Raw genomic sequence first — 15,981 nt, 5'->3', positions numbered from 1 at the left:
TCCACCCATCCGTTTCCCCCCCCCATTCCCCTCCCGCCGCCTTCCTCACCTAAGTGATGTCACTCGGATCCCCTACAGCTCAGACACACCCACACACAAACCCTCTCCCCTGGAGCATCCTCCCGCCACCAGCACAGTGCAGGGCACGGCCCAACCTCTCCTTACCGGAACAGTGACTTTGCGAAGGCTGGACGGTGCTCACCCAGCCCGATAGATGTAGTCACTCCCACGGACCTGCATGCGCTCCTGCCAGCCACAGCCGCAAAGGCCAGGGCAGTAACGCCCAGAGAAAGGTATCAGTAGATTGACCGATCCAACGCTCCATCCCATCTGGTGTCCTGACTGCATCAGAGGCCGATAGCTGATGCTTCAGAGGAAGGTGAGCAGAACGCCATACTCCGTCTCTCCTCCTCAGCGATAGCATCTCTCCTGGCAGGGAGATGTGCTAATCCACCCGCTGATTGTCCATGGGGTAGAGGGGGAATCCTGCCAGGCCCCTGCAACAGGCCACCAGCTTATGCCCTTGAAGAGGAGGCTGGATTCCCCTTCCGTCCTTCCCTTCGCCATCATAGCTACCTACCACTGCTGGCACTGTGCAGAACGTGAGCCAGCCCCTGCTTATCTGCGAAAGGGGCAACACTCCCACCCAGGACCATGCGTGTTCTAGGGCCCGGGGTTCTGGTACATTGGTTTCCCAGTGCAGACAGAACCCAGCAGACCTAGGGAGAGACCCAGACCCAATTCCCCTGACGGATGCAGGCCCCATCGTCCATTTCGGCCATGCTCCACTTAGCACAGGAGGGAGGGGGAGAGGCAGAGAAGGCTTTAAGCCACCGTCCCAGATCCTTGGCCCAGCCCCTCGTGCAAGTCAGAGCAGCAGGAAGATTTCCTGGTTTTAAATTGATTGTCTCAGGGCTGCTCTAACTTACACTTGGCTGCAACAGCCCCTGCCACTCCTCTGCCCCTGGCTACATCCCCTATTCCCAGATCAGCTGCCTTTGCTACCCCTTCATGCCCCCAGGACTGCACAAGGGCACAACACTGGGGAAACAGATCGGGGGTGGGGGCGCGGAGAATGAGGGGGCAGCATACAAACCAGATTCCAAAACAAACTTTGCAGCCTTCTGAGCCTCCCACCTCTGCGTAGGCTGGACTAAAACCCAGGTTCCAAACACCCGCAGACTCCAGGCACCCAGCACTCCCACTCATTTCCCCAGTGTGATATTGGCACAACTTCTGTCAGCAGCGTCTCCTCACGGCAGCCCCCTCGAACTCACCCCCTTCCCCAGCTCACTGACCCACCTCCCCCTAGACTCATGCCAGCCCCTTTGCTCGGCTAATCCCTGGATGAGCGTAGTGCTGGGGAAGGGTCTGGACTGCCAGGCCTGGAGACCAAAGTCCTCTAGCCACAGCTCAGGTTCAGGACAGGCCTTGGCCACATGCTTGCCCCACCCCTTCCTCAGCCCCCTAAGGAGGCCACCCCAGTGGGTGGAAAGCACAGTCCGGACCAATTGCTTAGCTTAACTAATTGAAAGCTCTAATAAGAACATTTGAGCACAACATCGCACCGGCTTACTCAAGCATAACGCCTAAGTGAAGGAGATGGAGCAGTAGCCTAATGCTCAGGCTTGGGACACAGGGAGCCTGCTTCTGTCAGCGTTAGCTCTATGCTGGCCCTTGGTTTGGCTCCTGCGTTGCTCCATCCCCCTCCCCACTTTGTTGAACCCATCTTGTCTCATGACATCACCTGGGGCAGGTTATTAAACAACCTCCGCTCTAAACAGTCTAGTCGAGCGTTTCATACACGCTAACCCACAAGCTTTTTAACTGATACATTTTTACTTCTGCTAACACTCTTCATTGGTACCTCCTTAGTGATCTTTCTTTAACCACTGCTACCCTCCTCCTTCCTCGGTCTAGCGGGCTTTTCATTGTGTTCTATTGCTTCTTACAACAGCGGTCTTATTCTCACTTATGTGCTTCTTGGGCCCTTGGACTTACTGGCTAGTTTTGGTCTGACAGTATCCATCTTCCCTAGTGTGTCTCATTGGGGAGATCTGCACCTGGCTCATAAATCACGCATTTGTCTGGGTTGCTTTGCCCTGTTAGCTACGCAGCCCAAGAATCTGCCGTAGAGCCGGCGCAGACCATCGTTCTGATTTTTACAACCTTTACCATTGTTTTAGCAACGTTTGAAAAGCCATGTCAACAAGCCACCAGCAGAAAGCAGGAAAAGTCCCTTTGACATTTTCTTATAACCCAACTAAATATACAACAGCTGCCTCTCTACCGTTCTTTAATATACATTAGCTCACACAGTTTGTTACACAGCTGTTTGCACCGTCTGGGGTCAGAGCATTGGCCCGGCCCCATGTGTAACATGACGCTCCTCGCTGGTTCGTCAAGCAGCAGGGATCAAACCTGAGACCAGCTGGTTTGACATGCAGGAGCCTCTAAAAGACACACCTGGGTTAGCCCCGGCAGTCAAGGCCTCCTCAGCCTCTATCTGTGGCTCAGCGACCATGAGATAGAGACAGAGCGCCACGTGGAGTGGGTGTGGCCCATCAAATCCTTGGCCTCTCTGCCAAGTGGGCCCCATAGTGCCAGCCATGCCCGTTGCTTTTGAGAGCTGGACGTTTGTTGCCTAGGATCAGGGCAAATGCCACCAACTCAGCACATGCCTGCCACACCGGAGGGTAGCAACTGTTTGCCACCCCACTGCTGTGATGCAGGCTCTGTTCAGTATTCCAGTCCTGGTCATTATTATAAATCACTTACCCAGGGCCATCCCCTTGCACAGGTGCACAGAGAGAGAGAGAGAGGACAGGCTCTGCCATGAGCGATCTCAGACGTTCCAGACACAGGGTGACAACTCAGCGAAGGGAGGGTGTGGGGAATTCTTAGGGAGGAGGGGATCCCCATAGAAAGGATCCCTAAAAGAAGGGGATTTAGGGGGAGGGTTGGAGGAAGAGGTTGTTCCTTTAAGGGCTGAGTTACCCAGACAGAGTCTGAACAGGGCAATCACTGAACACTGCAGAGAGAAGGCGCTGGGCAGACAAGCAGAGGAGTCACCTCGACCCCTCTGCCATCCCTGCTATATCTTGCCAAATGCCTAATGCCCTGGCTCAGTCACGCGGCCTTTAAGGCTCAGGGCCGTGTGCGGGTTCAGTGCTAAGTGCAGCCCAGCTGCCATATTTGCTTGCATGCTTTGTCCTAGCATCTATCTCATGGCTCTGCAGGGCACTCTGGGAGAGCTGGGGTGAAGCCACAGGCTGCCCAGCCAGCCTGGGCTTTGCTGCAATAGTGACCGCGAGCCTCCTGCAGAGCAGGGTTACAATGGTAGTGTGGGTAAGCAAGCGGCCAAGGACCACGCAGGGGCTTGCTGAACCCAGTGATGTTCCTCTCTCTGCAGATTTAGCTGCTTGGCTCCCTACTAGCCCCCGGGTGCTGGTTTGCCCAGAAGCTGGTTCATGCATTCCTATACCATGGCATCGCCAGACAGGATGAGCGGCTCAGATACCAGCCTGGAGGAGCCAGAGCTCAACATTACTCTCACACTCCGGATGCTCATGCACGGGAAGGTAAGTGTGCCCCTCCGGCTGGGATTCCCTCCAGGCTCTCCTGGGAAAGCAACATTAGGAGTTCTACCCTGGGGCAGAAGGCTCCTTCAGGCTGCGATCCCTGGGGCTGGCCCAGAGGAGCGGCATGAGCGATTGGGGTCTGCATTGGGCTCAGACAGACAGCTGGTGTTGAATTTGCAGGGCTCACATTTCGTTTTGCTTTCCCAAAACTAATCCCATTTAACAACAATCAAAGCCTGACCCTGGGACGTCTGTGCTCCAGCAGAGGTCCATTTTAGAGCAGAACCACAAAACATTCATCGGAATGTCAGTCCGAGATCACGTTTTGTAGCAAAACTGTAGAAACGTCAAGTTTCAGTTCAACAAAGGATTAATTTGATCAGGCTTTGGAAAAAAGCAAAACTCAAGGCAGGGCAGTTGCCCAGGGAAAAAAGCAAGGATTTGCTGGGAACTTTTGAGAGGGGAAATTACTATTTTTGCACATGGCTGTGTAACAGGGAGCGATTACAAGTGCACCAAAATCTAACCTGGGCTACAACCACCATCTACCTACCTAAACGATGCAGACAGAGAGCTAGATAGTTAAATTTAAAAACAAACAAACAAACAAAAAACCCACTAGCTGAATTTAAGTTAAAGGGACACTGTCAACTTGTTTTTTTATATTACTTTTTTTTAAAGTTCATGTTTTCGATAGCATGTCTTGAATTTTCTGTTTTTAATCCATTTTTAAAATACACGAGAGTTTTCTGGTCCCCTGCTGATGCTTGTATGGATCTTCTAAGAGAACCACAAAATCCACCCTTCCTTTCTTTGCTCTTCCACCCGGGACACATCTCTGCCTGCAGCCTTTTCAGTGTCAGCTCTGCAGCTACTGTTCCTGGCAAAGCCCCTCTTAAGGGACTGGTGTAGCACAGGCCTCTGAATTTGCCCAGAGATGCGCACGCGATTGAGCTCATTGTGCTAGGGCAGGAGTTCTCACAACAGATTTTTTGGTGGCCACAGAGTTCAGCCACCAACTCTTGCTGGTGCCCCACTGACACGTTTTCCTAAAATACTTCATTAACTTTAGGAAAAACAAATACATGTGCTCACTTACACATCCAAATCATTGTCATTTATTGATGTAAGGTTTTTTGTTGTTGTTTTTGCGCAGACTTAATCGTAAAACTAGTGCTGTGAAACGTGATATTTGTCTGTTGGTTAATATCACTTTTCCCAGCACACTTAGTAGCTAGCTGAGAGTATCAAACATACAAGTATCACTTATCCCAGCCTCTTAGCTAGCTAGTAAATCTGCTGGGAAAAGTGACACTTGCAGGTTTGTTAATGTCACTTTTCTGGGCAAGCCAGCACTGCCCAGGAGGCTGTGGTGGCCCCTGGTGGCCACATTTGAAAACCAGTGTAGGGCCTTGGACAAAGCCCAAGTGAGCATCAGCCCAGCAGGGAAATGCTCCGCAGCCAAAGAACAAGAGACTAAACAAAACAAGAGACGGCATTTTGCCCTGGTGCTAATGTCTGTCCCAGTGACCTTCAGGTTTGCTTGCAGCAATGCCTACCTATGGCAATGAGAGTCAAGGGGGTCCCTCCACCTGCAGGTCCAGAACAAGCCCTGCTGCCTCTAAGGGGCACGCCTAGTCCCTAGGGCGGGTACCCTGCGTGCTAATCTCCTCCTAACTGGGCTGCTCGTCTCTTGTTGTGTTTCCGCAGGAGGTTGGCAGCATCATCGGCAAGGTAAGAGGCAGGTGTTCCCCTCAGCCCGGGCATTTCTTCGGAGTCTCGCGGAAGCTGTGGGGATCTAACCGCCCTCCCTGTTCTTATTCCTGCAGAAAGGCGAGACCGTTAAGAGGATACGGGAACAAGTAAGTGGTGGGGGATAGAGGCGCCTCTCGCACTCCTGGGCTCTCTCACGGGGCCAGGCTATGTCCTGTGCAACTGACCAAAGCTGCCTCTGGCTCATGAGTACGCTTCAAACCTCCCTCCTCCTCCTCCTATAACCCCCACACCACATTGGCCCTGCAGCCGCAAATACCTGGCAACCCAATGATGCCTATGCCCAGGCTTAATCAGCTACAGAAGTGACTGGAAGATGCCTTCCCCTCCACATACACAGGGCACACACTCCCAGAGGGTGAGCCTGCTGCCTAGCACCAGAGCACTCAGCCCCAGGTGACTCAGGGAAGGCAAAAGCGGAGCCTCAAATGTATGGTTAAGGATGGTGCCAGCAGGTGGTGCCATTATACACAGCCTTCCAGGTTCTCTTCCTTAGCAGGCGAGCAAGTTTTGACTCTTAGGGAGATGTGATAGTTTAGGGTTTTGAAAGGTTTTGTGCAGAGGCAGCTTTAAGAGAGAAGACACTGCATGAGTGGCAGACGAGTATGTGCTCTGCCTTGGGCTCTGACTAAAGTCAATTCTCAAGGCAGAGTTGCTCCCTGGGAACCAGGCACTGGTGTTGGAATGAAATTCTTGGAAGCAGAGATTTACCTGCACGCTGTTTGACCATCCTGGTTCAGGACTGGTGTAAATAAAACAAGTTACACTCAGTGTATACCCAGACTCCACATCACTGAATTCTCCACTAGAAGCCGACCTGCAAGGCCCCAGACCTCTGCTACTGCTCAGCACAAGGGCATCTCTGGTGTCAGAACAGGACACTGGTGTCAGATGAAGAGGCAAGAATATATTGCACCTTGCCAAGTTAGGGAAATAAAAATAAAGGAACTAAGAGGGAAGAACAAATAGCCACAATCTCAGCAACAAATAACAAGAAAAGTTTGAAATATATCAGAAGCAGGAAGCCTACAAAAAACCCTCAGTGAGTCGCTGGACCACCACGGGCAAAGGGATCAATTAAGAATGATGAGAAGATTGCAGAGAAATGAAATTATTTCTTTGCATCAGTCTTCAGCACAAAGGAGGGTGAGGAAATACCTTCCATGGGCCTACTCGTTTCTGGTGAGAAAGATAAGGTACTATCAGCGACTGAGATGTCTAAAGAACCGATGCGGGAACAGATGGATACATCAAAGAGCAGCAAGTCACCTGGCCCGGATGGTAGATACCCAAGAGTTCTGATGGGATTTAAGAATGAAGTTGCTGAGTGGCTAGCAAATATGTGAAATTTTTCATTCAAATCTACTATACCAGAGGTCCTGCTGGGATTCTGAGAACCAGGGCAGGGAGTTTTGCTTTGGTACCAGGTAAATTGGCTGAAATGTGAACCAGAAATTTAATTTAAAGCACCTCCATGATCATGCTATGCTGAGTGTAACCAAAGACACCCCTTTAATCTACTGGTATTGGCTGAGCAGGTCATGTGAATAAAGGGGAACTGGCTGATATAGTTTATTTGGACTTTCAAATGGCCTTTGACAAGAGGCTATTAAGGAAACAAACATGGCTTTGGGTGAGAGGTAAAATACTGTCATGGCTCAGAACTCGAGGGAGAGAACAGAGTAAGAATAATCAGCCAACATTCATCTTGACAAGACATTAACAGCAGGGGTCCCCATGGTTCTTCACTAGGATCTGTGTTGTTTATTATATTTTTCAATGATCTGGAAAAGGCGGGGTGAGCAAAGTTTGCAGATGACACCAAATTATTTAGATTACAACTGGAAGAAACTGAGAAACTTGAGACCTAACCACGCAAAAGAAACCAGGCAACATGATTGCCAATACTCAATTTCACTGCAAATGCAAAGTAATGTAAATTGGAGGGATTAATCTGAAATATCCATTAATTATGATGAATGAATGAATGAATGAATGAATGATTATTATTATTGTGGCAATGCCTAGAAGCTCCAGCACCCAGGTAGTGCCTCATGGATGGGGACCACATTGTGCCAGGCTCTGTACAAAGACTGATCAAAAAGATGCTTCCAGTCCAAACACATGTGGGAGGCTTCTAAATAAACTGTCAGGAAAAAGACCTGGACGGCTCAGTGAAAACATCCACTCAATGTGCAACAGGGGTGCCTAAGGAATGGGCTGGAGGATAATACAGAAATTATTGTACAACTCAAAGGAAAGCCCTTAACTGGAACACTGTGTCAACCTGTGTCACCCCATCTCAACCAGGATGCAGCAGAAAGAGAGGGCTGGCAGAAACGGACATGATTAGAGGCTTTGCTAGATAGCCCTATGAAGAGTTCTCACCCTGAGGTCTGGTTTGCTTTCTCAGAGCAGCGCCCGGATCACTATCTCTGAGGGATCTTGTCCTGAGCGGATCACCACCATCACAGGATCCACGGATGCCGTCTTCAGAGCCGTCTCCATGATTGCCTTCAAACTGGAGGAGGTATGGTACCCCCAACCCCCACGCCTGTATTCACCTTGCACTGCACCAGTCCGCTGAGAATGAAGGGCCAAAGACGGGGGTGATTTGGAGGGCCCCCAAGAGATACAACAGAACATGCCAACCCCTTTAAACTGAAATCCATGGCTCCTCCTCAACCCAGAGCATCTCTGCTCTCCAGAGGGGTCAGATTCTGGTCTCTCGGGGATCTGTTACTCAGGCTGATTGTATGGGGACTGCTCCATGCAGAACTGATCTATACAGAGCCAGCCATTTGCCTGGGCTTATATTTACACAGATCCAACCTGAACACTGAAGATGGTCTCTGCGGAGCAGCACGGCCTCGTCGCTCTGGGAGGGGGAATAGGGACACCCTCGCTCTGTGCTGCCCCTGCCCCTCAACAGGCTCCACTGAGAGCACCAAGCCATGGCCTTTGGCCCCAGGCTGGTGATATTCATTCTATTCCAATGCTGTACCTCTCTCATTTCAGGACCTGGGGACGGGAGCCACCAACGGAGGAGCTGTGTCCAAACCGCCAGTGACACTGCGGCTGGTCATCCCAGCCAGCCAGTGCGGTTCTCTCATTGGCAAAGCTGGCGCCAAAATCAAGGAGATCCGGGAGGTAAGGGCTGGGGGCACTTTGCAAAACCCGTTTGCTTCTCCCTAGTGAGGCTGTTTGTTTACTTTCTGCACATCTCTCCCCTGGAGGGATGGAACCAGGCTGGTCAGTTTTGCTTCCTGTTTCTCATGCCACAGTGTCCGGCTGTTGTGGTTCCTAGTTTGGTGCACAGCAGAGTCTGTGAAATGATCCCCGAGCCCCTTCCTTTAAAGAGAAAGCCTGAATGTCTGTCCTAGACGCTCTGTGTAACCTGCGGGGCAGTCTGGGTGACAGCTCCTGCCCACTGTGACCAAGCCACAGAGGATGTGAGTTTGTTTCAGGCCCAGCTAGGGAAGTGGAGCTCTACTGCTCACTGTAGTCACTCACGTTTTAGGGTACGTCTACACTGGTGCTGGAGGTTTCAGACCAGATCCTATTCAGGGTAGCTAGCCCCTTGCGTGCACGGGCGAGCCTGCTCAAGCCAGCAATTGCCCCTCCAAGTCCCTTGTAGACTTACCCTCGGCTCTCGAGGTCCCTGGTTCAATTCCCAGCTGTCACGCTAGCTACTGGCTCTTTAAAAATGTGAAGCTGACCCATTCGTGGGGAAGCCCCATGAAATCTCCAGTCCTTGGACTGAGGTAGATGTGCCTGTGATGCGCATGGCTCCCATCACAGGACAGGGGCAGGGAAAGCACCGCCCTTGATGGGGGTGCTGCTGCTGCGGGAGACAGCATTACCCTGCCCCCGCCTCAGCCCCAAACAAACCCTCTTGCTAAGCACCCTGGTTGGGCTGTTAGAGCCAGCAGGGTGTTGCTGGTCAGTTGGGGCGAGCATAGGAATGCCCCAGCAGCGGAAGAGGGGCAGGTCATGCCAGTGCAAGGAGGTTGGATGCAGCAAGCTCAGCGGTGATAACGCCTTTGGTGGCCATGCAAAAGGTGTAGCCCACACTGGCCACGTGGCTGCCTTCCTGATTCCAGTGGACGTGCAGGGTGCGGGGAGCCTGCCACCCAGGCGGTACCAACATTAGCTGCCCATCCCACGTTGTTCCAGGGAACGGGGACAGCCGCTTAGTGCACACACAGCCATTTGCCAAGGGGGCGTCTCTCCTTGCAGACCACGGGAGCGCAGGTCCAGGTGGCAGGAGACCTGCTGCCCAATTCCACGGAGCGGGCGGTCACAGTCTCGGGCGTGCCAGACGCCATCATCCAGTGCGTGCGGCAGATCTGCGCCGTCATCCTGGAGGTACCCGTGTCGGGCTCGGGGGGACTAGACAAATGGACTTGGCCCTCTGCCCCAATGCTGGAGAGTGGGAGGCAGGATCCAGGGGCCTGGTTTCCTGGCAGCCTCCTTCCTTGTGCTTTGTGGCTGAGCTATTGCTGAAAGTTTGCCCTCTGGGAGGATGTCGTGGTAGTTGCTGTGCAATATCTTAGCTTTGCCACCTCCCAGCAATGCCATCCCCCACTGCACCCATGCCTACCGTCTGCCAGGGCAAGGCCGGGTCAGAGCCAAGACGTTCTGGGGTGGTTTTAATATCCTGCCAGCCGAGGCTGGGGGAGATGCGACAGCCCAGCCCCCGGTGTAGCTGTCCCTTGAAAGGCAGGTCACCTTGCCTTGTAGCCTCTCTTTCCCCTGTTACCACCCTGACGCCATGAGATGATGTGGCCCTAGCTGCCACTGAACACAAGGCCTTGGGCACACATCACACCATGCCAACGCATGAGGCAGCCAGCCTCTCGCCCTCCACCGACTTCAGTGCCACTGGCCATTTCCCAGCCCAAGGGCAGGGCCCCCGCAGTGGGCAAGGCTATGGCACGTAGCCACCTGCCAGGCTGGGCATGGGGGTGGGAAAAGGGGTTGGTCTCCCTGGAAGACCGTGCTGATTTCTCCTCTGCTTTCCCCTTTTCAGTCGCCGCCAAAAGGGGCCACCATTCCCTACCATCCCTGCCTCTCCCTGGGGACGGCTCTCCTCTCGGCCAGCCAGGTAAGGGGGCAGCTGGAAGGATGGGGAAAATTCATGGGAAGAATCCCTGGATGTGCAGCATGGCCTCCCCTACCCCAGCCCAGAAAGCCCCAGGAGGTGTTGGAGGAACTTCCCAAGCAAAAACGCCTCAGATTCCCTCAGCTCTGCACCAAGGAGGTCCCCCCACAGCCAGCCCCCAGGCGACCTCCTTCCTCTATTCCTGTTTATTATTAAGGAGGTGACACATTACCTGAAGCTCTGCCCTTCTCAGACGTCTCTCCTCGCGACCCCTCTGCAGTGTTAGTTATGAGGGGGCTTCTGATCTCACCGGCCTTTAGTCGGGGCTGGGGCTGGCTAGCAAGGAACGCCCTGGTTTGGGGGCTGGAGGAGGGAGAACGTTCTCATACCCCACTGTTAGCGGCCACAGAACAACCCCTGGTGCTCCCATCCTGGCCGGCCGCCTCGCTGATGTTCCTCCGCTTTCCTTTGTCCCCAGGGCTTTTCCATGCAGGGCCAGTACAGCGGGGGGCCTCAAGCCGAGGTGAGTCCGGCTTTGCCTCCTCGGCACGGGGGGCTCAATCTCGGCTCCGCAGTGCCAGGAGATCCCAAGGGACCCGTCTCTTCCCATATGCCCTTGAACTGAGCTGCAGCATTGTCCTGTTGCATGGCAGCAGAGAGGGCGGCCAGAGCCGGCCTTTGCAAGGCCCTGCTGAGTGTGGATGCACCACCCCCTTGTCAGGGAGGAAATATAACCTGGGAGATGCAAGCCTCCCCACCCCACCCCGGCCATCAATGCAAGAAATCCAGCCCTGGTGTGCTGGTCCCACTTACCCCAGGGGCAAATTTGACCCTTTGTGTGTCCCTCCGTTTCCCTTGTCTTCCCAGCAGGGCTCTCTCATCTCTGGGGCATGTTTCCATGTCGAGTCTCCATGCCTGTCCTCCCCCATAACTTCCTTCCCCAGGTCGGGCCCACGCAGCAGACACACCGCACGGAAGCCCCTTGCTCCCAGAGCCACCCTGCAGGGAGATGTCCGTGTCCTCCTCTCCATGCAGCCACCTCCACCTGCAATGAGCCAGGGGCCTGCTGCTTTTGCTGCCAGCTGTGCTAGGCCCGCCCACCACTGGGCGCACGTCTCCGTGGGCCAGCAGCTCAGGGCCAGCCCGCATAGGCATGGCCAAGCTGGCCGGTGGAACCTCATGCAGCCTTGTCCTGGGAGGTTCTGCTGTCCCATCCACCCACTGTGGGTCCGACCAACTGGCAGCCAAAGGGCTGGATGGTGGGTGACCTGGCTACTCTTTAAACGTAGCTTTTGCATTTATTCCCCTAATTTCTTCCCTGGGGGCAGGTGACGAAATTGCAGCAACTCTCCGGGCATCCCGTTGCCTTCACCTCTCTGGGCCAGGCACCCTCCCTGGTCCCAGGTAAGGAAATCAGCCCCACCCCACCCCGCCTTCCCAGCAGGTGATCTTCTCCTGGAGGGCACGCACAGCATCAAAATCCTCTGTGGGCTAATGGGGGCATCCGCTCTGCCCACCTCCAGGGGGTGGCATTGACGAACACGGGCTATGCCAGACCCAGGCAGGCAGAGGGACCCAATTCTACAGTACCAAATAGATGTAATGAAACAAAGTCTGTTTGTCAAAGCCCCAGACCTGCAGTGGCTCAGCACCTCCCAGTATGGGGAGATCTGGGGCCATGTCGCCAGAGGATGGCAGGGGTTGGGTGTGCTGGGAGAGGGCCCATAGCTGCTGCCCTCTCAGCTGACCACAGCTTGCTGCTCACAAGACAGCTGGAGGGAGGAGGGGGCCAGCCAGCAGTCCAGAGCCCTGTGGGGAAACCCTCCAATTCCACTAGACTCTCCCTAAGGCCCCTAATCCCTGGTGCTGGGGTGGCCGGTATCCTCCAGGCAGGCTGCGGAAGGGAGGGGTGTCTGGGATGTTTGGCCAGCCCCACCCCTACCAGCTCGGTATGGACCAGCCCCAGGAGATGATATTCCCTGTGCCCGGGGCCCAGTGGCCTTTAGCAGGAGCAGAGCATGGAGGGGAGGGAGGCAGGGGAACCACTAGCAGAGCCCCAGCAACACTGCCCTTTCTCTCCCTCTCCGGCCAGGCCTGGACGCCAGCCCCCAAAACAGCTCACAGGAATTCCTGGTGCCCAATGACGTAAGTTGCCATCGCTCTCCTGAGAGCGCCTCCTCCCATTCCCGCCAGTGCAATGTCTGCCCCGGAGCCTCAGCAGCGAGCCTGTACTGTCAGAGGGAAAAAGCGCAGAGGGGAATGGCCCCAACCCATCCCAGCTCCCAAAAAGCCCCACCTCCCGAACACCAGGAGCATGGGGACCAGACTCTGTTGCTGGCCCCTGGCATTGGAGTGGGGCAAAGGCAAATCCCGGATCCAGCTTCCCCCTGCTTCGTGCAGCAGAGATATCTGGATCGAGGCATGGGCTCCTCTCTGCTTCACCTTGTGGGAGGCAGGGACCCTGGCAAAGCCTCACTGTTGCCTTACCCTGGTGATCAAATCTCAACGTAAAGGGCCAGTGTCCCAGCTTTGGACAGCAGGGCCTCCCCACCCCAGCCATCCAGTCAGGCTTCAGCCTTTACTGTGGAGGCCCTGCCCCCTGGCACAAAAGTGCAGCAGCAAAAGGGTTACCCACCCCCTAAGCCCCCTCCCCATTGGCCAGCCTAGCCTTAGTCATGCCCACAGTCCCACTTTTCGGGAGTGCAGCCCAGAGAGCAGAGCTGGGGCGGGGGGAAGGTCGCCAGCAGAAAGGAATGCGCCAGAGCTACCCACGCCTACCCTCGCAGCCTCATTCCAGGCACCGGTGCCCCAGGGCTGCTCTCCAGATGCCAGCGCAGGCTGCCAAGCACAGAGCCACCTCTGTTACAGCTGGCAGGAAGTGGGGGAGGGGCACGAGGGCAGTGCTGACCTTTCTGCACCCCACCCCCTAGAGCCATCACACCCCAGCCACTGCCCCAGGCCTTTTAAAAAGACACAAAGTGCAGCATCAAAGACTCGCTACTGCCCCACATTGGTGAGAACATGGAACTACACCCATGGGTCTTCCGGGGGGCGGGGCGGGGGGATGGGAGCCGTGGAGGACATTAAGGCTGGGCAGTCAAGGGGTAACCTGTTCCACGATCAGGGGCATTGGGGGAGCAGCATCCTGTGCTCAGTGCTCTCATTAGGCCCACGCCTGCGGGGCCACACTGGGTGCTGCCCTGCGATGGGAGGGGCAGGCACAGCTGCTGGGCAGCGGAGAGTGGACGGGGTGCTAAGAAAGCAACTCCCCCTACTCCTGAAACACTCTGAACAACAGGGCTGAGCAGAGCAGCTCCTGTGTCATGCTATCAAAGGGCACTCCGGGTCCTTCTCCTGGTGCCAATCTGTCCAGCGCTGCTGCTTCCACCCCAGCCCCCCCAAACTAACCCCTCTCTGCTCCTCCCCAGCTGATTGGCTGCATCATTGGCCGCCAGGGCAGCAAGATCAGTGAGATCCGGCAGATGTCTGGAGCACACATCAAAATCGGGAACCAGAGCGAGGGCTCCAGCGAGCGCCACGTGACCATCACGGGGACCCCAGTCAGTATCACTCTTGCCCAGTACCTCATCACAGCCTGGTAAGGGCCAGCACCCCCACTAGGGGGGCCAGAGGAAGCAGCAGCCTAGACCCTGGTCTGCAGGGCAGCAGACGCAAACTTCTGTGTCACTCCTTCTCCTTGAGCTGGGATCTCAGTGAGACTGGGGGGCGGGGAGTGGCCACCTCTTCCACAATCTGTGCGGTGTCCCAATGCTCTGCCTGCTTATATGATGGGTGTCTGCCAGTCAGGCTGGCAAGGGTGCTTTTACACATGCACAAAGACTGGAGCGTCAAAGACCAACGCACCCTGACCCTGAGCCTTGGGTTGGGATGAAACTACTCCTGGGCCCTTTCTCCAGCCCGTCTTAGAGTGGGATCAAAAATGGGTCCCCCCGCACTGACTCAGAAATGCGCAGCAGTGTCTCATGGGAGCTGTAGTTCGGATGCCTCATGCTCCCATTTGCCTCTCTAGGCCAGGCTCCCGGGCCAGACTACCTCTCCCATGATGCACCACAGCCTCCCAGCTAGGTATTTTGATGGAAAATTTCTGACCAGCCCCAGTTCTTGCTGCCTTTCAGAAGGGATGTGAAACTGAGCCCTGACGCTTGGAAGATCCCAGGTCTGGCCAAATCACAGCATGGGCAGTCCCTTCTGCCTTCCCCTGCAGCGTCAGCGGCAGAAACTGCTCTGCACTCTCACGCCTGAGCACTGCTTGCGCAGCAGCTGCCTTTCAGGGCAGGTGAGGGACCCCTCTAGACCTGCTCGGATCAGCTATAAAACCTGGTGCCCTGCCTAGGCTGATATGTCCGGCGTCTGCATTGGTGAGAGATCTCGCAAAAAGCCTCTGGTGCAAATACAGCCCTGTAATGCAAACTGAGCTGGGAGCCGTCAGGACAGAAGGGCCTATGGCCTCATTTCCACACAAGGTTGCACTAGTTTCATTAAACCAGTTTAGTTAAGCTTGTGCAAACCCCTGTGTGAATGCTCTTAGTTTGTCTTAAAAGCAGTTTATTTTGGCTTTGTTTAAACCAGTTCCTAACAGCTTAAATTAAACTGCATTAAGAGCACCTGCACAAATTTTGGCAATGGTTTAACTAACTCAGATTAAAATTCCTAAATCAAACCGGCGTAACTCCACATGTAGCTATGTGTGTGTAACCCACCATTACATGGCATGGTTCTCTGTTGCTCTCTAGTGGCTGAGTGGTGTATAGGATGGAGTTTATGAGTCAGTTATGGCCTCTGAATGAGGGGACCTGTTTTTTCAGGTTGGCAGAAGCCCATTCGTTTAGCCAGAGGTGAAGGGTTCAATCCCCACTGCAGGGTGTTGGTGTTACATGCATGAGGGTATTACCCCACCCTGCTTTCTAGCCCCACTCTGTGTGAGCGTCTCACTGCCTCTCTCCCTCCTTGTTCCTCCAGTTTAGAGACAGCCAAATCTACCTCCCAGACGCCCCCCATCTCCAGCCCCGTTGACCTCAGCATGACCTTCTCCCAGTCCCTCAACCCATCGCCGGGCCCCACGCTGACAGCGGTAGCCGCGCCCCCTCCTGCCTTGCTGGGCGGCCCTTATGCCATCTCCTTGTCCAATTTCATCGGCCTCAAGCCCGTCCCCTTCCTGACGCTGCCCCCCTCCTCGGCCGCGGGACACAACGGCAGCCTCGCCACCTACACGACCAAGATCTCCACGGCCAACGGCGCCAAGAAAGCGGAGCGGCAGAAGTTCTCCCCATACTGAGGCTGGTGGGTGGGAGGGTGGTGGGCCAGAGAGGAAGGGGGAGACCATGGGATGCCCCTCCCCCCCCCGTTTGTGGGATGCCAACAGCGCCACTCCGAGGCGGGCACCTGAGCCAGCGCCACCCCATGCCGGGGCATCCCGAGCCTTATGTGGGGGTGGACGGAGAAGTAGGGAACGTGGAGGAGGGGGAGGGCAGCCTGGAGCCCTGCCGTCCTTGGTGCGTCCCC

The 15,981-nt window shown here is 55.0% G+C and overlaps 1 protein-coding gene across 2 annotated transcripts; it reads left to right on the top strand.

The window, feature by feature from the left end:
* The first annotated feature begins 3,467 nt into the window (after window positions 1-3,467).
* On the top strand, window positions 3,468-15,754 carry PCBP4 (poly(rC) binding protein 4). 2 transcript variants are annotated; one of them, XM_077821597.1, is made up of 12 exons: window positions 3,468-3,581; window positions 5,292-5,315; window positions 5,411-5,443; window positions 7,768-7,884; window positions 8,373-8,504; window positions 9,594-9,722; window positions 10,387-10,461; window positions 10,937-10,981; window positions 11,787-11,862; window positions 12,551-12,603; window positions 13,887-14,056; window positions 15,439-15,754. In XM_077821597.1, exons 1-12 carry the CDS (start codon window positions 3,471-3,473, stop codon window positions 15,752-15,754), a joined length of 1,281 nt encoding a protein of 426 aa, XP_077677723.1. In that variant the 5' UTR covers window positions 3,468-3,470. The 2 variants fall into 2 exon arrangements, with proteins under 2 accessions (XP_077677723.1, XP_077677725.1); XM_077821599.1 differs by lacking the exon at window positions 9,594-9,722.
* The last annotated feature ends 227 nt before the right edge of the window (window positions 15,755-15,981 follow it).

The sequence above is a fragment of the Eretmochelys imbricata genome, chromosome 7, assembly GCF_965152235.1.
Source record: "Eretmochelys imbricata isolate rEreImb1 chromosome 7, rEreImb1.hap1, whole genome shotgun sequence".
NCBI lineage: Eukaryota > Metazoa > Chordata > Testudines > Cheloniidae > Eretmochelys > Eretmochelys imbricata.
The sequence above is the reverse complement of the archived record's forward strand: the minus strand, read 5'-3'. Positions and strand labels throughout refer to the sequence as shown.

What these genes read in the sequence shown, in the direction of transcription:
- PCBP4 (XM_077821597.1), top strand. Translation starts at nt 3,471, where the DNA reads ATGCATTCCTATACCATGGCATCGCCAGACAGGATGAGCGGCTCAGAT. An exon ending in TTGGCAGCATCATCGGCAAG is followed by an intron (nt 5,316 to 5,410) that starts GTAAGAGGCAGG and finishes TTATTCCTGCAG; the next exon opens with AAAGGCGAGACCGTTAAGAG. An exon ending in AATTCCTGGTGCCCAATGAC is followed by an intron (nt 12,604 to 13,886) that starts GTAAGTTGCCAT and finishes GCTCCTCCCCAG; the next exon opens with CTGATTGGCTGCATCATTGG.